General features: G+C 41.0%; 1 protein-coding gene across 1 annotated transcript in view; it reads right to left on the bottom strand.

The window, feature by feature from the left end:
• Positions 1-24,487, bottom strand: part of LOC117462598 (collectin-12-like) — a 54,899-nt gene that overhangs the window by 29,388 nt on the left and 1,024 nt on the right. The window contains 4 exon segments of the mRNA XM_034104871.2: positions 219-1,262; positions 1,397-1,483; positions 4,934-5,056; positions 21,363-21,413. Coding sequence (XP_033960762.1) covers positions 219-1,262; positions 1,397-1,483; positions 4,934-5,056; positions 21,363-21,413 — 1,305 coding nt within the window.

Raw genomic sequence — 24,487 nt, 5'->3', positions numbered from 1 at the left:
GAAAACCCTGCTGTTTATTCTGGCATCATAAAAGTGACATTCAATTATGTATGGTAACACAAAGGGGAGCATTGTGGAGGTCAGCAAAAGGATCAAGGTCGTGTACATGTAATGTTCAATTAAGTCCATAACTTAATTATTTTAACAGTCCTAACGTTTTTTTTTACACAGGCTCACAGAAAACTAACTCTGAAATGTATGATTTATTCTGTTCTTACCTTGCAGGATGGTGAAGTTGGTGATGAGCTGTGTATGCTTGCTGTCCACCAGCTTCATCTCCTCCATCACAATGGAGAGGTTGTTGACCTCTCGGTCCAGCCTGGACACCAGCACATCCTGCTGTGCGCGAAGCTCTTTATTGTCTTCGCTGGCCTCTGTTACACTACCATTCAGCCCCACTAAGATGTCTGAATGCCGCATCACTGTCTCAGCGCAGGACCTCAGGCCGTTCAGCTTAAAGCTGATGGCACCGAGGAGTTGCGCGCTGAAGCTCACATTTCCGGTCACACGGTCCATGTCATTCTCATGTCTGTCTAACCGCGCTTCCACCTCATCAAACTTAGATGAGGTGATGTCATCGTGGTGTCTCTGGCTGTCCATCAGCTCATGCAGGCTCTGGCCTTGCTCCTCACTGAGAGCCGAGGTGTTCTGGATCTGGCTGGTCAGGGTATTGAACTGAGCCCCCAAATCATCCAGAGCATCTCCGTTTGAATGGGCCATGGCTGAGTTATTAGCTGCCAAAACCTGCAGGTGCTGGACTTTCTCCTTCAGCCACTCCGTGTCAGACCGCGTCTGCCAGGCTGTTTGCTGCAGACCCTGATAGTCATTCTTCAGTTTCTGCACCGCCTGGCCTGCGTCTTCCACCGTCTTCTGCAGCGTGCCGAGCAGATTGCGCTGCTGGGACTGGGTGATGTTCAGCGAACTGATGCTAACCTGGGTCTGGCTCTGCACTTTGACCTGGCCCTGTATGTCCGTCTGGAGCCGTGCAGTGTCTGTCTGGAGGTTGTCAATCATGCCGCTGTAGGAGGTCAAGGTCTGGTTGACCCCACGCAGTGAGGCCTCGTTGCCTTGTATAAAACTCTGCAGGGAGACGTGTCCATTCTGCATGTCATCTCCTGTGATCTGAAGCTCATCCAGCGCGTCTCTGTTTCTGGTTGCCCTGAGAGCAATGGCATTCAGCTGGTTCTGCAATGCCTCCAGGTCTGACTTAAAAGTATTGATGTTACTTGTGGCATTACCTGACTTGTCTTCAACCTGATCATCTGAAAAAACAACACGAAATATGGTAAATTATCAGCGTCAAAAATCTCCTGCTTGCAGACATTTAACATTTAGTTCACAGCTATTGTGAGTTAAACTATAAATGTTTTATCTAATCTTGCGTGGCAGGGCTTACCTAGTTTCTTCAGGTCTGTCTCCACTGCATTTATCTGCCCTCCATAATTCTGCATGCCCTGTGTGACATTGTCCATCCTCTGGACCACTGATGATAGAGAGAAGACACTGTGTGAATACATCTTTACAGGATATACACTAACAGGGGAAAAGGCGAAGTTAAAGGTCACATGTCATGCTTTTCCGGTTATTACCGTCCCCTTGTGTGTTATGAAGGTTTTTATGCATGTAAATGGTCTGCAGAGTCAAAACCCTCAAAGTACACCCTGTAGCGAGTAAAACTCTAACACAGAAAATACCTCCCCAAAACGCCTCGTTGGTGAAACGTCATCATCCATTTGATTCTTCCGGGGACATCCGATTATGTCGTACCCGGAACGAAATGGACCAATCCATGGAGCCGTTATGTTACGTCCGCGGAGCCGTTACGTTAAGCCCCCGCTGATTGGTCCAAATTGACCAATCCACGGACTTCCTCACACACACACTCAGTGCAGGCAGCTCTGCTGATCTCTCCTCCCTGGCTGCAGGCTGATAACAGACAGTTGGGATCGCGGCGAAATTCTCTCTGCAGACCCATTCTCACAGCGTTCATCAACCTTTTCTTACTCAATATCAAGCCACGCTTATTGTTTTTACTTCGGCTGTGACTTTGTGTGTGCTCAGGGTGAGTTTGGCTGTGTTTCGCTGTGTATCGCTAAACAAGGAAATCACACCTCCACGGAGCTCAGCGCGATTCACAACGTCCCGACTGGTCCCGACCAATCGGAGCACACTGGGAGGGGGGGGGGGGGGGGGGGGCAAGAGCTGCAACGAACCGTTTAGTGGAGAGAGTGAATACACATACTTTACAGAGATGCTGTATGTGAAACCAATGTGAGTTTGGAAAATTGCACAGTATAAATCTATTCTAGTAGACCTCAACAATGGAATTATGATCAGTGGAAATGGCCATGACATGGGACCTTTAAGTTGCAGTATTTTTCCTTACTGTTTGGTAAGAGGAACCCTTATTATAATATGTTAAACCTGTTGTGTAAACAGTATTTACTGAGCCAAGCTGATTGTGAACAGCAGAGGGTGCTGCAGTATTCATTCCTCTCCAGTTAATAACTGTACACTCAAACAGCAATTCTTTACACAGGATGTTAAAAACACGTTTTTTGTAACCGGGCAACTGAGTATTCTTTATCATTACAAGTTTCAATTTTCAGAGCACATTTACAATTTCCACTTCAGGAGTAACTATAAACAATGCCAGACACATGATGAATAGCACACTCTGACTCTGGCTCAACTCTCTTTTCTCATCACATCTGCAGCAAAGAGTCCATCTCCTCTCCACCGTTAGTTTTCCGTCGGTATGTGGGGGCGTCTAAAAACTGCTGGAAGACATCCTTAGCTTTCACTGTTAGCATTCCAGAAGTGACAAAAACACAAAAGAATAACATGAACCGAGAACAAACGAGAACACACAGTCCAAAGAGATGTTTGTCAACAGCTGAAGTTGTTCAGCTTGAGCCTCATGGTTTACCCTGCAAATATATATTGTATACATTATTTGAGATGACTACAGTAGATTGCTACAGCACTGAGATGATAATAGTGACATCCGACCCACACTATACCTGCTTATTCCTCTCTGTTACTCTTTCCATCCCACACAGTCATGTATTGGAAAAGCATTGTTGAGTTATATAAGGTTGCTAATTTGAGTAAGGCTTATCGGATGCCTATTGTGAAGTTGGAAACTATACTTAGGCTGTTACCCAATACGAGGCCAAGCAGATTAATGCTGATCAATGCTGCAGTAAACGCTTATTGACCCAGCAGCAAACACAAACAATGCCTTAATTCTAACAATAGAGGTAATTTGGAGGACCAAGACCAAGAAACAGGTTCATTAGTATAGAAATAAACTGTTTACTGCTTAAACTGTCCAGTAAGGGAAAACACAACACAGAAACCAGCCTTCACTGTTTTTTCTCCCAAACTATTTTGGACACTTTCAGCTATTTGTGAGTGAGCCTGTGGTTCATGAGACAACAAATTGCTACAAAGCCATAAAATCTACTCTGGGTTGTAAAGCCAGGGTAGATGCTGCGTGGTCATCTGTTAGACATTAGAGCCAAACCACCACAATCACATGGGCTCCACACAAACAGACCAAAATCCGCAAACCCAAAACAATCCAGAGAGCACTCAAAGGGCACAACTCAGATTTAGATCTGAACATGTAGACAGTATTTTGAATAGACTCATTCCTCACTGGATGGATACAGCTTGTTTCTGTTGGGTGAGCTGTATGCTTCACCAGGTACGAGCGCCTGTGGATCAGGTATGAACAAAGCATTTCTGCTCAAAGACTTTCATTTTTTTATGATTGATCGGGGCAAGAAATGTCTGACGTTGAACCGTACGCAGAGTAATGTTCCATATTGATGGTACCTGAGATATCTGGAGTCCTTTTTTTGTTTCTATCGTAGCTCAAACAAGGAGAAACCGTAAACGGGTTGCAGTAAGGACAATGTTGCACTATGAGTTTGTTTTCAATCTCGAGATCTGGCCAATCTCCGAAAGATATCAATTCAGAGTAAACAATGCATTCTGTCAAGGGAGTCTCGTGATGTGGTAAATCTTAGCCTGAACTCTCTGACTTGGTTAAATATAATTTTCTATGCTGTTGCCGTTTATAGCCGTTTGACTATCATCAAACCTCAGAGAGAAAGAGAGAGGCAGAACGAGTAGACTTGGGGGTCAGGAGAAGAAGAAGTGAAGGAAAACTGCTTTATTTCCATTTTGATACTTCATTTATATATTACTTTGTCAACATCTACACAAATCCTTTATAAGATCATTTACAAATGTGTTCATCAAAAGGGACTAGATAAGAATAGTATACAACCACGCTGGCCACTCTTGAGTCTGTACTAAGGCAAGTTATGCTGGAAACCTAATACAAAGGCCAGCATGCTAAACATTTTTACAATAATAATGTTTTTCCATGGTCACAATCTTAGTTTAGCTTTTTGAATGTTGGTCTTGAGTTTGACTTGATTATGAAACTAGATGAAGAGTCAGGAGATCACTAAAGTCAGTACGAAATATCCTCTGAATTATAAACAACATTTTAGGGCAATCTTAAATCAATCAATGAAGTGTATTTATATAGCACAATATCACACATTTTACATTTGTCTCAGGGGGCTTTACAGTTTGTAAATATTTGGCTCAAAACAACCTAAAATGTGTAGAAATAACAAATGAATGCATTAGAGAAGCACCATTTAATACTGTCTGATACCAATAACAATTACGAAATTGGACTTGTGAAGGTATATCTAGATATCTACCTGGGATTAAAGCCGAGTCTTATTGCCTTATTTGAGTAATTATGTGTCAAATAGAGGGCTATATGTTGGATTTTTGTAATGGGACAACAACTTTAAAATATGTGAAGTTGTCAAGGTTTGCAGCAGAGACTTGAAAAATTGCAGTATTTTACGAGAAGTAATTATTGTCTTCAGTTTTGACTCACCTTTGTATCCGAGTACGGCCACTGCTATGGTGAGCAGGGTGCAGAGCACATATAGCAGTGCTATAGCCGCCCTCAGTGCCCAGTCATTTTTACACTTGGTGCACTCCGAACCCTCCTGAATTCCTGCAACATACAAGAGAATTGGTGTCAACAATTGTTTTACAGTGTGCAGTTAGTGTGCCACATGCTAGTAACAGAGGACAATGTTAAGAAACAGTAGAAACTCAAATATTGTGCAACTGGAGCCGGGAATTGAAAAAATCCGGCAAAGTTGTTCATTCAAAGATGAAATCATAAGGGATATTTTTTTCATTTTATAACTAAGTTTAGTGTGTCTAAAACGGGACACACTGTGCCTTTTTTCAGCCAAGTATCAATTGAAAACATTTGCTCTCATGAATATAAGACTGAAACTTTAAAAACACTGCGCATGTGTTCACCATATGACTGAGAAACCAAAACAAAACAGCATTCTTCATTCTGTGTCATTGCTCGAAGCCATTCAGCCTACAACTATGGTGCAGTGACATTTCTGGTTATACGTGTCAAGGATGTTCACTAGTTTTAACTCTATGTCCTGAAAGCCTCTAACACCATGTGATACGATGCTAAACATTATACTATAGCAGGGTGTTTACTTGACTTCATTAGAACCAACCATGTAGCCTCTGGCAGGCAGAGAGGGCTGCAGGTGTACATTCACAAAAGGCAATAAAGGTCATTCTGGAGATGGAACAAACTTGAAATCACGTTATATAGTAAGAGAGAATTTGTGTAAACCATTAAAAGTGTACTAGAGAGAAAAGGTTAAAGAATATTTAATTATCTGGGCAAAAACAAAACGGTTAAAAAAAACTTTGTTACATTAAACCTGTCTTCAAATCTGGGCTTTTCAATGTGCAACCAATAGAAAAACTATTATGTTACTATAATGTTCTTTCTAGCAATGATATTGTGCACAATAACATGTATTGCTGAAACTATAAACTGAATGGCATCGCTAAAACATAGGAGACACTCGAAGCAGTTAGACAATAATAGTACCAGCTGAAGTTGATCAGCCACTCTACCAGTTTATTTCAAGGTTAAACCAAAAGTGAGGACATCTGCACTGGGAAAATGCTTTATTGCAAAGAAAAACAGTGAGTGTGCATCACTTTGGCAACTACAGTAGATAAAGTTGGTCTTTGTTTTGTCTTGTCTAATCAGGCTGTTTGATTATAACCTCTGATCACCATACTGATGTATTTGCTTCCAAGTGCAACCATTTCCATCATTTCACAAGTTTGCCTTCACACTCAAACATGCCCCTTACATTTTGGCTGAATCATTGTTTCCACTGGGGGAAGCTACAACAAGCCCCAGCTGGACTGACATGTTCATGTGACTTCAGGGTATCAGAGGCCTGTCTCCCCCCACCCCACCCCACGATGGGACTGAAAGTGCAGCCACAAGAGGCTCCATCCTGGACAGTGAGGGGTGGGCTGGACCACCAGAGGGGCACTGGGGGGTTTGGCCTCTCAGCTTTGGACCCACACATCTGTGCAAACATCACATCTGACCACCTCAAAGGGGCAGGCGACTGTTGTCCTAATGTGTGCTGAGAGCCTCATGTTGGGAGTCAGTGTGGAGAGCTGCATCAGAGCCCCCCCCCCTCACTGGTCCGGACCACATGCTGCTTAAAGGACAACATCACACCATGTAAACAAGCAGCCGACCGCCAGCATGTTCTGGGTCAAGAGCAAAGCGGGGGTGGTATCTCTGTGTTAGAGTTCGAACATAAAGGCAGTATCGTTTCTGAGACCCTCATGCTCTCAGGGTCACTGCATTTCTAATACATGTTCACCCCTTTCACTCAGGCATGAGCCATTAAAGATGTTTTAATAACTAACTTTCCACAAACCTCCCAGTACTAAAATATAAGTTTAACAGTTTCTTCAAGGTACAATGCCCCCCCACATACCTTTATCTATTAGACTGTACTGTCTGTCAGATTGTTATTAAATACTGAAAATGACCTTAACGTGACTATATCTGTCATCGTTCAGCACTTTAACACTGTGTTGATAAATTAACTCACTTTGATATTAAAACAAATTAAAATGATTTGATTAAAAAAGATGAACTCTCTGAATTTGCTGTTTCCATCTTGATTTGTGATATGTCCAAGAGCATTATAAGTTCAACACTAAATTGGTGGTATGCCCCTTACAGACAATGTTTAAAAGTTTAAACAGATGGGAAAACCAAACAAAAAACCGGGTTTTACAAACTGCTCCGCAGTGAGGGGGCAGAAATGGAAAATGTTTTGGGATTTGACTTGGCACATGGATGTTCAGACCATTTGCACATCCAAGAAACATTTTTCTAAGATGGTAAAAACATAACCTAAAATGAAAATGATTAAACTGTCAGGACTTTGACGTTAACATTCCACATGCTGCGCTGCAGAACCTGGCAGGTTACAAACCCAGACTGTCATGTTCTCACAGCAACGATGCTTCCACAGAAGTAACATGGAAACTAATTCTGGGCAGAACAGCATGAAGCTCATTCCAGGGACGCAACATTTTCCCACTGCTTGTGACAGGAGTGTTTTCCGTTCCCCTCTAAGGAATTTTGCTAAAGCAACAGATCTTACAGAGATGTGGCATAAAGTAATAATGAAAGTCAAATTGCTTCCAAGGTAGTTTCAGTTTTGTGTTACAATACAAACCAGTGGGGTTTTATACACTCTTTACTCATACTTTTGTTTTACTTATCTTCAAACAAACTGCTCTTGATTCCTACTTTCCTTGAGATACAGAAATAATGTATTTTTATGAGTATTAGTTGAATGAGATATTCACATTTGATGGCACTTCTGTTTTTTGACTTGTGCTGTTTTCTGTATATTTACATCTGTATCACTAGATGCGGTCCAAATAGTTACTTGATGGCACGCTTTGTCATAATTACATCCACAGAGGATATTAAGGTATGTTGCGGTCATCATGGTAAAGTAATAAAACATCAAATGAACTGATAATGTGTATTCGTCTGATGATGATAAACCAAGCATGCTTCAGCAAAGCCTTTGAAATTCAAAAGGATCATGTACAATCTTTTCAAGGGTCACACAAATGTTGATAAAGAAATCAACTTAAGACTCAAAATTCAGGTGTCACCATCATTTCTTCTTTGCGTACTGCTTAGTACATTTTGTGTTGCAACCCCCCGTGTTGTACCTCATTCAGTAAGTGTGTCGTGTTTCATACCCACAGGGCCATTGAGACTTTTTGCTGTCCACGCATTAACTACCACGATATATAAAATGCTGACACATACATGTCATGAGCTGAATGAAAACACATTGCCGAACTAAACGGCCCGGTGCAGAACACGGTAGGACTGTTGAGAGTTAGAAAGCTGGACGGCAGCCAGGACGTCCCAATCAACAAGATGGAATCCGGCCAGATTACCCTCAAGAGGAAAATAGATGCCAGAAAAAGCCTCAAAAGAGCAGAGGTAACATGGAGCATACTGTATTTTACATGTTATGGCTGTCAAGCGGGAAACATGCAGCTCCAGTATTGGCCTGTTTTTGTTTTTACGCGATCATTTATGGGCTGAGTTTATGAGCCAAGACAAAAACAAGCTCAAATTCGCAAAAGCTGCGACACACATGCGTTCATGCATTCACACACACCGAACTTCACAAACTTTTTATGTTCTGACTCCTAGGACTAGAACTGGGGCTGCCAAAAGGTGGGAAAATTACTGTGAAGCAACCGTCTGTTGGTCACATCTAATTATAACTATGAGCATTAATCTCAAAACATACATTACAGCCATGTTAGTGACATGGCTGTTAACTTTGTTGGCCTGTCAGTCTATCCAACAATTTGGACAGATCAACATATCATCAATTTAGATAATGGGTTTAATTTATAACGCACTTCATATCTGAGTTCGGATCCCGAAGTGCTAAATAACCATAAAATGTGGTAAAGATATTTACTGTGTTCTTTTAAAAGCAATCTTTAAATCTGCTAGATGGATTGTAAAGACAAAGAATGGCACATAAATCCCTGTAGGTCCTGTAGGCCTAAGGGTGTATTATACTAGCCTTGGTATAAAACAAGCAATATAATCAAGTCAACAACTTTAATTTGTCGAATTCTGTGTTTTATTACCAAACACCTGCAAAGCTACTAATTTCCATCAGCATTACTTTATATTTAGTGCCATTACATTTAAACTAGCTTATAAGTAAACACAGAAAACCCAATAACTTACAATGACATCAGAAAGTTAGCATTGTCATTGTGAGCATGTTAGCATGTTGACGTTAGCATTTAGCTTAAAGCACCCCTGTGCTAAATGACAGCGTCACACACAGAGACTCTTAGGTAAAAAAAAACTCAGAAAAAGAAAGAATTTGAAGAAACATTTGTTTGTTCTACTTCTAAAATGAAATTATGTGAACAAGAGACAGAGAGAAAGATGTAGGTAGCCCAGTGTGGTGTCTGTAAAACAGCTGTATTTCCTTTGGACTGAGTCAGTGAAAAAACACTTATTCTCTTGTTCCATGTACCTGCCTTTAGACTGGCCTGCATGTCCTGTCTCACTCCTGGCTGGCAGTGGAAACTTCCACGGCAACACAAAGAAAGCCTGTACAGACTCAAGCCTTTTTGTGTGAAGACCCTTTGTGCAGAGTGTTAATACTATGTTATACAGTACAGGCAGGGAGGCTACCACAGCTAAATCTGGTCACAGGCCAAAACCCAGGAGTCGCCCAGACAGGCCATACTCTACCTTAATGGACCCTGGCACATTACAATGCTGCCAAATTCTGCATTTTCAGAGGGAACACACATATTTCTTATTCAGAGTGGATACGCTACTATGTGCTGTCTCTCCACAAATGTACAAACTGTCAAAACTACAATTACATCTCATTTTGGCTTATTGTAATTTCCATATTCTCCCTTGAACTAGTTTAAAAATTGCTTAATCAAAACAAAACACCCTTGAGTAGTCGACACCGAAATAAAACATTACTCAAACCAACTTGAATGAAGACAGTGGGTAAGACATAAAGCTGCTGTCAGCCTAGACTTCCCATGGAGGCACCCATTAAAAAATATCACAGCGGGCACGTTATTTATGATGGTTCAAACAACAACCCCCAAACCGCCGAGTGACAATCTTTTTAGCTTGAGACCCCTTAAAAACAACAACATATCTCCATGTAACTCCTGATCAGTTTAAAGCTTGAAGCAGTTCAACCAAAGAGAGATTTGTCCTTCTTATACATTTACTCCTTGGCGACTCAGTCCAAATGTACTTAGCAGTGCCTCGATCTATATATCAACACCGGCATGCTGACATCGTCCGACAAACTGACTTTAGATAACCCTATAAAAAGAAAGAAGTTACAAAAGTCATTAAAAATCATTTTTCGCTGCAGATTAATTTTAATAACAAATCAATTCTCAGTTGTGAAGATACTTCAGTTTGCTTCAAAGTGATGGAGCGTTCTTTAGCTTTTGATTTGTATTTCATTAACTCTTCCAGAAGATGTGTTCATTTTCTACACTTGAATATAAGTAAATGAAGTGGCCTTCTCTTTTGCAATGCACAACAATTCAAACAGATAAGACAAATGGTATTGTTCTTATTTATCTAGTGCAGCTTGGCGTTGAAGAACTGAGTGTGCTACTTCTGATCTTTTCATTCAAACAATGTTGAAACTTAAACTGAACTAACATGGTGCGCTGGGGTCGTGCTGTCCGCCTCTGGCCCTTTTAGCAGTATTTACAGTCGCCAACAGGAATGTTAACAAGTAAACACTCTCCAACAGAGGAAGTCACCACTGAGACAAATTACTAAGGCATTAAGGTCCTTGAATTGCTGAGCAAGCCTCGGCTATGATTTATTTTCCGACCAACAGGTTTATGACACTTTAAATTGAGCCCCGTTCCTCTAAAACATCTGGACCTTGTTACAATGAAGCCAAATCAAAGGACGCATGCAAACACTTGATACATAATCCCTTCATGCCAAGCATCATACGGATAACGTGCTGGGCTCTTTAACTTTGCCTTCTGTGGGCTTCTTTGAGTGTTATTATAAGAAACCTTCTCTGTGGTGCTCATGATGAGTAAGGAGATCTGTATGTTGGGTTGTTTGAAGAAACATAACATATGGGTGGCTGCATGTCTGAACAGGATGGCAAGCTTTCATTACACATGCACACAAAACACCCATTGCCTAAAGCTGACCACGCTGAACAGGGTGCTCGCAAACACCAAACGGGGACATACAGTACAATATGGACTAGGGTCTCTGGCAAATATCCTCTTTAGTATCATCCATTAAGTTTTATGCTAGGCTTGCAGAAGAAAATACTTAGGGAATGTACAACAAAGATTAAGGAGGAAGAGTGGGTCCTAAACTGAAGGAAAGGTCACTTTTCTCTTTGAACTTTTTCTTATCCAAAATTCATTCGTAACTACTGAGATTTATTGAGAAACGTCAAATAGTTACACCACATTGGCTTTCATTTTGATATGTAATGCTGTGCTTTTTTAAAGAGCTGTCTGGAAGAAATGTCTCCCAACACGGCCCGCTTGGAAGTGGAATCCCTTGTTCATTCTGCAAGAGTTATAACCATTTACTGAGCAGCCCTTCACTCAAAAATGGTGTCTTGAATTGAGTGTCAAAAAAAGGTGGGAAGGGACTTTTTACAAAATGATGTATACAATTTTACCCCTTCCAACCCCAATAACCTTTGAATACCGTAATATGTGTTTTTATATTGCTGAAAATGTAGTTTTCTAGAGGAACTGAACACATTTGATAAGTTTATATATCATTTTTTTTAAATATAATTGTTTATATCCCCCTCACAAGGCACTCTTGCCTATCACCTGCTCGTCTATAAACATGCAACAATGCAACGTTTATATAATTGCAAGCCCCTCAAGTACAATCGCAGGCTTATGGACACATTCCAGTTTCACAGAAGTCGAGCAATAACAAGTGAGAAACATTTGGAACCCTTCAGTGGAACAGACCTCAATGTTGAGGGAAACTTTATGGTGCATTTCTTGTTAGCTGAGCAAGCACAAACAGAGTCTAATTGGTAAGGAAAACAGTTAGATGGCCTATTAAAACAGGGATTCAGATCCAATGAAGCAGTGAACACGGAGTTGATTAGATGAGGTTTTGTCATCCCATCTGTGCCTGGTTAGAAGAAGACAGACTTTGACAAATGGGTCCGACATCGACATCCCCATAGACCAACTCATAAGCACGCGAGTGTGCCTCATAAACAAAGCCGGGCCTCTATACAGGGGAAACTTCGAGGGGCCTTTGCCTTGGTTGATTGGGTATGTATTAAGCATTTGTGGTCCAGTCAGCAGTTTCCATTGAAGAATAAAATGCAGGTTCTGATCTCACTGTGGATAATGAGATGAGGAGATAAATAGTTTGAGTCACATCTGCTACCACCAGTTTCAGCGATGTGATGGAGGTCCTTCGTGAGCTGGCAAGCTGAATATGTTGGCAGGCAGGATTCGTTTTTTTGTTTAATGTAATTGAGAATTCATATTCCCAAGGTAAGCTGTAAAATACAACTCAAATAGCACCTGCACTATTAAAAAGGAATGTTTTTAAAGCAGGCACATGCAAGTATGTACACTAATGCAAACACACAAAGGACTTATTAAGTTCTGGGAAGCTATATTTTAACTCCAAAGTTACACTTCTTTCATCACTTGTCATTTTAAATAATGATTATGCATCTCAAGGACTGATTACCTTTTATTGTATTTGCTTGTGCTGTAACTGGACCAACATACACTTGAAAACTATCTAATGATATTTATTAACATTTAGTCAAACGAGGTCGGCACTTAACCCGGCATTATTATGCATTATTACACACGCGAATACAAGCCAAGGTCTAACAATGACCGGCTTTACGTCGCTTCATGATTGCGAATAGTGATAGTTAAAAAACAAGTAGACATTAAATTCCAAACAATTCTTACACTATATGCACTATATGCTATTGTATAGTATGTGCAGCAAAGTTAGCCCTCCCTGTCTGAGACCTTTAACATTTCTTACTGAAATACAGGGAATTTACAGTAAGATATATACTCCCTTAAAACAGACGTTTCAATAACCATCATTCACATTCATGAATTTAGAAAAACCTGGAAGCCATAAACTTACTTTATTGGCCTGAGAGGAGAAATAGAGACCCCCAGACTCCTCCTGCTCGTGTTCCAGTGTTGGCATGTCAGAATGAGGTAATGCCAAGTAAAACAGGACCATGTGAACCTCATAGAGCGGTAAAATAGAGAGGTTGATCCTCACTTTCACCAAGTCAGTCATACCACATGAGCAACTATTCTCTTGACTTTGACTTATGATGTGTCTCTGCCCTCAATATGCCTGGAGGGGCATTCATGCCACAGGGTCAAATTGCTTTTAATAAAGGTGGAAGACAGCAAATGTATGTGTTTCGAAGAGTAATCGTGTGAAAGCAGACACGAGTTATAGTGGTTACAAAGCTAAATCTGTTAAAAAAACATTTGGAAAAAGCACAGAGAACATGAGGAGTTAGACTAACTGTACTACTAACCAAGTACAGCAACAAGCAAACCCACAGGCAGCCTTCAATCCAACTGTTTATTCAGCATGTTGCATGATGTGTGTTGCCCCTCATGGGAGAAATGAAAAACGTATGACAACAGTATGACAAGGGAAATATTACCATTCAATCCCTATAAAAAAGCACAACATAAACATAGAGACTTAAAGGTGGGGTAGGTAAGTTTGAGAAACCGGCTCGAGATCGCTAGAATTTGAAAATACACAACCGGAGAAAATCTGCCACTTCCTTATAGAGCCCCTCCTCCAACACACACGAACGCGCACATGACCAATGAGGGTACGAGATAAATGTGTGCCCGATGGCGGGCTGACAGGCAGGTAGGCCATCCAATCCGTTTAGGCTAAACGGATTGGTTGTACTTTTTACAGTATTACGGCTTCTACAGATGACATTTTTTTATGGATTTTTTGTCAAAGCACTTCAGATATTCATTGCTATCGGGATGTTAAGAGCATTCCATGGAATATAACAAAAAGTGTATCTCGAGCCGGTTTCTCAAACTTACCTACCCCACCTTTAAGTACAATGAAAAAGAAACATAACTTCAACAGATAGCCCAGTAAACTACAGCAACTTTGCATTCTGTATTAGCATCACGTTATATATGGATAGTTAGTTTGAACTCATCACAGAAAAACTAAATCTACAACTCGGACAGTCACAAGGCTCTACAGAGTACACATACAGATAAGTGTGTCCATATCTCCTTGGACACAGATTTCCCAAAAGATTAGCTTTTCTTAAAATGTCAGTTAGCTTACAAGTTAACTGTGCCGGTTAGAGTTGCTATAACAATGTTCCCAAATTACAAAAATATCTTGGATCCAGCCTGGCATGTCAATCGATGGATAATCAGGTTTGGCTTTGGATCCCAATCTCAGTCCTTAAACGCACCAACTATTTGGTTCCAAAGACGCAGTGAGTGACGCAGCCAGCCATAACATGAAACATGGTTATTATAAAGGAAAACACTTGCTCTGGCCTCTTCACAAAACCAACACTTGATACAAAAAAATGTCCGTCATCCACAGGGTTAGGCAAAGTGCACAAGAGGGTCTAATAAAGCAAGAATTTACGGGATGTTGTATTTTTGGCCGAGAACCATGCATGCAGCAATGTGCCCCTGATGTCATTATTCTCTCGAAACCACTTTAGTCAGACTCATTTTCCTTTTACTAGGAGAACTTTCGGCACTCTGTTAAGTGTGGCAAACACAACTATAATTGTAACCATATTAGTCTTGAGAAAGATTTGTATTCATTTTGGCTACCACGCTGGAGCCTCTCAGAGAACTGTCTGTGCCTTGGAAGACGTTGACAAATCAGACGCAGTGAGATCAATCAGACATCGTGACTTCTCCTAATCTCTACTGCACCACAACAACGTGAACACAAATAAATAAGACATGTTTTGTCATGCGGGTTTAGAATATATCAATCATTACGCAATTAATTTGAACCCAAAACCACTTTGGTGCCAAGTTGAACACTGGAGTTAACTCCCAGACCATCTGTGCAGTTGGGTTTTCCGTGGTCACGCCTGCCGGGTGGCCCACCATGGAAGTACTTAAGATACTGAATCAGCAACAATCATCAGCCAGCCTGATGATCATCAGCCCGAGTCTGTGCTTCACTCAATACAATCACAGCACACCACTTTCAAGCTTCATCGCCCAGCAGTGCCAATAAAACCAAACACTGTGGAGTCCAAGTCTGGATTTTCTTTTGGGACGCTGACCACAGAGAGGGTGGTCTGACTTCCAGCTCAGGCTAGTGTAGCTCCACTGTGGTCCATGTCAACAGTTGTGTAATGTCTTATTAAATTAACATTTTATCAAAAGATGCCACATTTCAATTGTCCACGGCACAAAATACACATTTCCTCACTTACTGCAGAAGCTGTCCAGTGAGAATTATTTAAAAATTGTATTGGCTGAGATTTTGAAAATAACCCCACATGTTGAATTTAGGTGACCGAGAGGCATTGGTTTTTCTCTCACATTGTTTTAAGAAATGAATCATGCCGTTTTGTTTTTTATAAGAACAAACACAATCTCATATTCCTCCATGGGATTGGAGCACTGTCTCTAAATCCAGCCAATTGGCACCACATGCACACACAAGACCTTACTAAAGTGTAAAATCAGTTGTTGTATATTGTGGGTGAACTATTGTACTGAAGTACATAACAATTTGAACTTCACACAACATAAGAGCTGCTGTACTATATCCATGCAGACTGAGTGACTCTGATATTTTCCTTTGCAGCAGATGTACAGATGTGAAGACACAAACACATGCCTGACTTGACACCGTCATCCAAAACACTCGGGAGCCAAGTCGATGGAAAGGCTCCACATGGCTGGCTTCTTTGCACAACACAGACATTTTTTAGTATCTCCTAAAATATAAAAGCATAAACAAGAACAACAGTGAGTGGTGTGTTGTTGCGAGGCCAACGTAATCAAAGCCAGAACAGAAAACGCAGGCAGGTCCGAGAGTCGCTCTGTGACTCACAGCAGCACAAAGGAAAATACACATTTTTCATTCTAGCTTTCTGCTGTTTTTCAAAAGAGAGGAAACAGCAAAGTTGATGTTGGCCCTCTCTGGAGCCAAAAGTCCTCCATTAAGTGCAACACTGAAGCTGAGGCATAGGCAAAACTTGTTGAGCATATCTAAGACTTGCTGACAGAAAATGGAGTCAGACACTTCCAACACTCGTGTCGTGTGTTATTCTTGTGATCGAGACAACAACCTTCTGGGAAAGGAGAGCTTAGCAAACATCCATTATGTGAACAAAGACACCCAATCAGATGACAGTTGGTTGCAGGCGTGTCATTACAACTGGTCAAAGTATCCCTCAGAGACACGTAGCACTGAGTGGTGCGAAGATGTTTGATGAGGTGGTTAGGCCGAGCTGTTAAAAGAAACTACGGCTTTATATAAAACCACACTGACAGAAGCTCCACGGCAACTCCAGAAATGTCATGTTTTATTTTTTAAATCCTTTTTAACTGACATTTTTAATTAATAGGAGCGCCTGATCTAATGTCTGCAAAGCAATGTCTGCACTGTATGATTCTGAAACTGTAAGCCATGAAGATAAGATGGAAGTCAAGGCAGCTGGAGCTCATTCTGATCTCCAGGCTTGATAACAAAAGGAGCCATGCAGAAGTTCAGGCTCTTTCCTATAGCGTCCATAAATACAAAGTAAAGGGTGTAACGGCCCATGGTAGTCACGGTTTGGTTCATTTATTTTGAACAGACAGTAGCGCATGTGTCAAAGACAGACACAATCATCCTAATTGGGAAGCATTTTGCCCACTGGCAACTTGTGTAAAGTATTTTTATTATAAAAATAAGGAGCATTTCAAACACTTAGTATATAAACGCTGAACAAACACTTAACCAAAAAGACAGCATGTTACAAAAGGATAACAGTGAAGCACTTATTATGAAATGTCAGTTCCAGAGACCCCGAGCAAATCATCGTCCACATCACAATAACGTCAAGCAGCGTGAAAAAGCTTTTATCATGTCCATACACTAACGATGAGCTTTGCATCCATGGTGCCTTTTGCAAACCTAACTCCCTATACCTTTCAGCATCCTCTTGTTTTGGGATTTATGTCACTTAATGTTTTTCTAAATATGTGTGTATGCTAATTCAACTGTTGCTGGGGGGTTCACTCAGGGACAGAATCTACACTATGGATAGGATGTCGTTACGGTAGAGTTGGTGTGGTTGACGTTAGGCTACTAAAAGTATGGTTAGAGGCCATTCCACCACCTTGATATAGCATGTTTTAATCCGGCTCACACATACAGACGTCAAACACTTGGGAACCAACAGGATGCAAACTATTGTCAATTTAAGAAATGTATATGACTACTCAAAGACTCAAAAGGCACTTAGACATGAGTCAAGAAAGATTCACCTTTAAGTCCTCTGACCAATGGGACTCGACAACCCTCAACTACATAAAAACATCTGAAACGAGGCACATTATGTGTGCCAGTTCAACAGGAATGTGAGCAACTAACAGCCCATCAGTGAAAGTGAATAATGTACATGCCCATGAGTTTGTGTTCATGTCTCAGTTCCTAAAGGAACATTATGTACTGACATGACGAAATTATGAAATATGAGGAAATGAACTGCGGTCTGGTTCTCCCTGCTTACACGCGGTTTGATTGGCTAGCGCTTCTACTGTCAGATTTGCATAAACGTGTTTGATTGGCTGGCGCTTTCAGCTCAGCTTCAAAAGTTGAACATTGCTCAACTTTGGAATCCTAGAAATCCTGGACATCCTGGAAATCTTCGCTTCGCTCCTCTACAATGCAGTTCGGCGAAAAGCGAGGCAAAGTGACGTCATCCCCATTCAAAGTCAATGGGCAGAGAAGCGCTGGAAGCGGTGGAAGTATCTTCTGAAGTTGCTGTGTGGACGTACCGTAACTCGTACCCCACTTTGACAGGAGACATAAACTATCAAGTTTCCAGGATGTGTGTAAATGAAAGCATTACTGAGATGAAAAAAACAAACATTTCCTCTGAGATATGATCAGTCTGTCTCGTCTTCTGATGCATGTACTCGCCAGCTGAGGACATGCTGCCCTGCATTAAGCCCACTGTGAGACACATTCTTTTACTGACTGGTAAGATGTGCAACAGACGTGTTCCTCTCCATCTGCCTTTGAGTCTTTATCAAGCTAGACAAAGGGCTGCTCTTCAGTGCAGGGATTTGTTCGGCTGACCTGCAGCTGACCTCCGCCTGCCCCCCCCGCCCCCGCTAACACTCTCAGCAGAAACCCTCATGGCATGCTTCAGGCCGGCCCCTGCTGGGACGCAGTGATTTGTGCTGTGTATGGGATGCATTCTCGCCAGCCAGTCATTGGTCAATCCAGGACCCACCATCCCTTTGACCAGCCGCAGACCGCTCTCGCTGATCTAGAGGTCTGGGATAAGATCAACAACAAGACAAGTCAGCACTGCTCTGCGCTGCTTTGTCTGTCTTTCTTTGTCCTACACTGTTGATAAGGTCCACTTCTTTGTAATCCTTTAATCTTTTTCTCCCTCTGTCCTCCTCCTCCATCTTACTCCACTTCTTATTGAAAACACTAGCAAGTAATCTTTCATTAGGACGGCAGAACACAAACTGCATGCATGGCCTGGGGGGGGGTTGTAAGTAACAGGCAGGCATTCCCAAACATTCTTCCCCAGTAATAAAGTCCCCGTAAATTAAAAACATTTGTTGTTGTGCTCCCAAAAATAAATCGAGCAAGGAATGCAAAGCCTCAGTCGAAAAATAAAGCAACAAATAAATGACAAATGTGTCTCCTTTGAATCACAGAAGCTTAAAGCATGTTAATGAGAAAGCAGTTGTAAAATACAGAAAGAAATACATTTTTGTGAAATGATCTCCACATGAGGTAGTCATTTTTTCTCTTTTTCCATCCACCCTCTTCCCTCTCTTTCCTCCAGTGCTGACACAGCATAGACCCTGAAGGCCCTCTCCACCTCTCTCTCCGAGTATATAGGTCTAAATAAACTTCCACTATGGATACAGGAAGTGGTTCAGCAACTTCTCAGGTGTTGACATACTCTCGTGGTATATAGCAGACCTCAAAATGAGTTAAGGACCTCATTCCTCTCCGCCTTGAGGACACACGAGAAGCACTAAATACATTTCTCTGCCAGAACACAAGAATGTGTGGAAGCCACTGATGACATGTCAAAATGAAGACTTCAACATTTTGGAAAATATTTTTGCTCTATTTCCTGCTGCGAGTGACATGAGAAGATTGATACCACTTTCATGTCTCTGTGAGAATTTGGAGTGTTAGGGGCAAACAACAACCAGGTGTATTGACTTTTGACTGTTGCCTGTATCTAGAGTCTTGTTGGGTATGTTGGATAGAGGTGGACAACTTGTCACATGGGACTATCTGAGGAGCATATCAACTCATCATTGGTTAAGGTGGTTCCTGCGCTCTTCAAATGCCATTGTACTTTGATTTTTAATAAATGTTTGACATGTTTTAAGCCTACAGGCAGTGAGTATTTGATACTCGACAGACACATTTTTGTTGGAGTGTTTCTTTAACCCTTGACCCTCTGCAGATGCTAAGTAGCCAGAGTTCAAGAGCAAGAGCAAAAGCACAGATGTTATGAATAAATATGTTAATATATCTTGTCTAAATCACATATATTAAAAAATAAATGTTTTTAAAAATGTAAAAAGTCACTATGTTTTATGTACTCTAACTCAAATTTGACCGGTCCTGTTGTAACTGCTATTACATTAACACAAAAACCATTAATCATCACCAAATGTCATTTAACACCCTTTCAAACTGTACATATTGTATCAGACTGCTGGTATACATGAACAACTGCAGTACATATACAAAGAATAGACACTGAACATGTATTGCGTGTGCCAGGTGTGATCCATGTGGGGGGATGGGCACATACGGGGGACACACATCTAGAGTATGTGTGTGTGTGTGTGTGTGTGTGTGTGTGTGTGTGTGTGTGTGTGTGTGTGTGTGTGTGTGTGTGTGTGTGTGTGTGTGTGTGTGTGTGTGTGTGTGTGTGTGTGTGTGTGTGTGTGTGTGTGTGTGTGTGTGTGTGTGTGTGTGTGTGTGTGTGTGTGTGTGTGTGTGTGTGTTTTGTCTGATCCGGATGTTTACTAATTCCTTTTCTTCATGGCGGTAATATTTGACCGGGAACACCATTGGTGTTGCAAAGTTGACTAAATCATCCAAAATTCAATGAAAGTGGTGATCAACAATTGTATATGTTCAAATGTCTACTGTGAAGGATATCATAAAGCCTTAAAGCAATCAAAAAAGTCTAAAACAAAAAAGTTATGATTGATGAAAGTAGTAAATTGGTCAGATTTGACCCGAAGACAACAGGAGGGTTGAGAGTGCCTTGTCTGTATAAAAAGGTGCAAAATTGCAAAGTGATTTTAGGAAATACCCTGCAGGGCTTCGCATGGTAAATAGGTCGGAGGAATCTAAAGGCATATGATAAATTTTTTGAATAATAATAATAATACTCAAAACCCTAAAATCTTTAAGACCCAGTGTATTATCTCAGTTAAAAACTTTTGACTAGTTTTCAAAAGTCAGTTTGGCATATTTTGCTAAAATCTCTCTCAGTGGAAACGACTGTGGCTTGTGTCAGGAGATTTGCTTGAACTCCAGGAATGTGTAAATGTAACATTTTTCAACGTGCTAAGTACACACAGCTGGGTAGCTACCATGTGGGTGTCATATGTTTTGCCCGATGAGTGAGTGAGATTATGAACCTGGAAAATTGTGGATCTGAAAGCCGTATCAATTAGAAGAAAGGCAAACAGCAGACCCTGTGAGACTGAGACTTTCCTGGTGTTCGACCAAATGATTGTGTGTAGTTTTGTGCCGAGTGAAACAAAGGTACACTGAGATGCTGATAAGGTAGCAACGTCAGGCGGCTGGTCAGGAACACCCAGGATGCTGCGGTTTCCCTCTCTGTACTGCTGTAATAACACAAAACTAAAATTGAAATCAGCAGCCAAAAATAAGTGTGTTTCTGGGAAATGAGGTGTGGGCTCCTTTTAACCTTGTGGATTACTGTAGGTGGATTACAGCCAAGCAACATACTGTATTTAAAGAAAATATTATTTATGCAATCACATCACTGGTGCACCATATGGGATATTATATGAACAAGTCCCTTAAGCTGGAAGTCAAGAAGTCACATGATACTCACCAAATCTCTTATAACCAAAGGACTGCACCTCCTCCTCATCAGCAAAGTCGTCTGGAGGAGAACACAGAAATAAGGGAAATCATTACGAGTGAGATTTAATAAAAAGAGACACACATTACTTCATGTTATTACATTCAAGCATTGACTGAACAAAGCTAAATATAAATCTTATCCTAAACCGTGTGAGCCTCATGTATCCTTAATTGAATATATGGTTTTTTTACAACATAAATATGATTATATTGAGTTATAGTCACGGCACTCGTCTATCTTGTGTGAACTTGGGGCAAGACCTTTTCCTGTGGGAGTCGGGAACATCTCCAAGGTCCCTATCTTATCTTGACCTCCAGACATCCGGGACACAGCCTCCCAACATAAAGCATGCCCAGGGTAAAGGACTTTAAAAAGGCCTAGTACCAAGGCATCACTTTTCTCCATCACTTAAATCCAAATAATCTGAAGCCAAGGTCCACTTACAAGTTTGCTTTCCAGAGCTTTCACAGTCTTCATCCGCAGAAAGAATTCGGTGCCTTTGTTGGCAAACTCAGTAAACTTTTTGTGCTGTGCTTTTTGAAGCTCCAGTCATTTGATCGGTGGAACACACGCTATTGTTTGTCCCACCACCACGTCCTAAATCAAGGATGACATTCATACATATCTTAAATGTCTTTTTTCAGAGTTGAAATGGCCAGAATGGTCCAGACCTTTTATAAAGCCGTGTTTCAGTCCAGAGAAGCTATTGTGTATTGCCTTATTTAAACATAAACATTTAGCCTGTTTCGCACAGTATCTCAGCTCTTTGAAGTAGATTTTTTACTATGGGGGATTACTCCAATCTCTCATGACCGGAGGCCCTGAGCATCGTCTCCTTTCAAGCATCTCTTTTGTCTGTGAGAAAGTACTTTGCAAACTTCAAAGCTGTTTTTTTCTGCGACCACATCCATGACCAGTTAAAATAAAGAAACACCACACGGCTCAAAGATCCTCAGAAAATCACAAAACGCCAAAACCAGTGAGGTGTGGCGAAATAAGAGCAGTGGCTGTCCATCAGGGAAGTGAAGAGAGGCTCCAAATACAGCTAGAAAAACAGGTGAACGAAGAAGGTTGATGGTACTAGTGTTATTTGTGGTGTCTCGCTCCTTTATATGAAGCAGTGTTCAGTAATGACTGCTGGGTGCCTCAAACTAAAAAGCCTAGAGAGACATCCCCCTGATGGAGAGCAGAGCGAGGGAAGAGGTGACAACAGCAGTCCAAACAGTTGTAAATAATCGGAAACCACATCTTGAGGAATTTGACTTTCCAAATACCCCCAAAACTCGCTTTCCTGTTTGTGTTTCCAGGCAACATGATTGTGTCCCATAACAATTCTAATGTTACCGTAAGTATGTTTGGCTTAATAGCCATTCTGGGAAATGAAGTTCATCACATCTTGCCCAATGGGTTGAAACTGAATTCATTTGAAAATAGACATGTGAGTCAAATGTTGGGATGAATACTGCGGCAGAGTGCCATGATTCTTCAGAAGAGTTGCTCAACACCACAGAAATAGATCCCAGTGAGCCTGACGTGCTGTGTGTGCAGGTCAAATACGCATTGTGGTTAAAACTAGGATACATTTGGTTAATTGTTGAACGGCGTGTATACCATAGACTGTGGTTTACACATACAGATTGCATGTAAAACGAAATTAAACTGCATTTTAATGAATATGTTCTCATAGCACCTGTTTCACTTCGAAATGGTGTTTAAACAAATCTTGTGACTTTTAACTAAAACTCTCACTTTCTATACAAGTGTAGCTCATCCTTAACCTTTTGGCCCGTAAATAAGTGCTCATTCAGACTGAGTTGAGAATGAGCGGTGACTATAGTGTTTTAATGCAGCCTGAAACATGTAAGTGTCCACTGATGCCCCACAGGAATACACTGTGTATGCAAACATAAATCCATTGTTGTACATTAACTTAAATAAGCCCTCATCTTTTTTTCAGAGCTTTTAACCACATCTCATGGTCTTCATCAGTGGATGAGTAAAGTCCGTCCTCTGATGAAGACCTGACATTACAGAAAAAACAAGTTATGTGGACTTTGTAATAATATGTTCTGTCTACGCTCTAGAGGACTTTACTTGTGCTTTATCTATATGTAAAAGACAGTTGGCTTCCTGCTGCCTCTACAACAATAAACCCTCCCTGATGCATGATGGGTCCTACAGTTTACCAGACTGCTTGTGTATATATAAAGATGTCTCCGTCCAGAGCTGTCTCATTCTAATAATCATAACAAAGAACTTATAAAAGGAAACAATATACTAAACAAATAAAAGCCTAAATACACAAACCTAATGATATTTGTGTCCCATTGACTCTTTCTGCAACCACAGCAGTAACAGGAAGTGGTCTGCAGGGCAGCCATATCATACATCACCGTGAGAGTTATTCATAACCGTGCCCACAATGCACAGCTTTGTTTTATTATGTTTAGATGGACCACAAGGTGGCAGGACTCATGCAGTGTTTACACAATGTAATAAAGGAGCAGACCTTCATGACCCACTGAGTGCCAGAGTGAGTGGGTGAGAATGACACGCACGGTGTTAATTATCGGCATCCAACAACACAAAGACACCACATGAGACTCACATCAGAGAAAACTTAAAGTATACCTTAACATTCATGAGTTAAGCTGACCACATTGACTCTATTCTTTGTAATGTGTTGAAAGAGAGCAAATCACTGGATGTACTGGTGAGCATGCGCAGATTATAGCATACCACAATAAAGCTGTTCATGCACCAGAGTTAAGACTGACTCAGTGTTTCCTTTCAGGCTTTATACCTTTAAGCCAAGACACTTTTTTAACGAGTAGCCGACAAGTGCAGCACAGAAATGGAAAATAGTGCACAAATAATATGACATTATCCAGAGGTGGGAGAAATACTTTAAGTAAAAGTAGAAGTACCAGATTGTAGGAATGCTCTTTTACAAGTAAAAGTCCTGCAATCAAAAGGTTACTAAAGTAAAAGTACAAAAGTGTTGCCATTTAAATATGAGCACTCATTATGCAGATTGGCCCATTTCCGAATCATATTAAATGTGTTGATTCAATGCATTAATGTGTTTATTA

This window comes from Pseudochaenichthys georgianus, chromosome 17 (assembly GCF_902827115.2).
Source record: "Pseudochaenichthys georgianus chromosome 17, fPseGeo1.2, whole genome shotgun sequence".
NCBI lineage: Eukaryota > Metazoa > Chordata > Actinopteri > Perciformes > Channichthyidae > Pseudochaenichthys > Pseudochaenichthys georgianus.
This window is presented reverse-complemented; position numbering and strand designations above follow the sequence as displayed.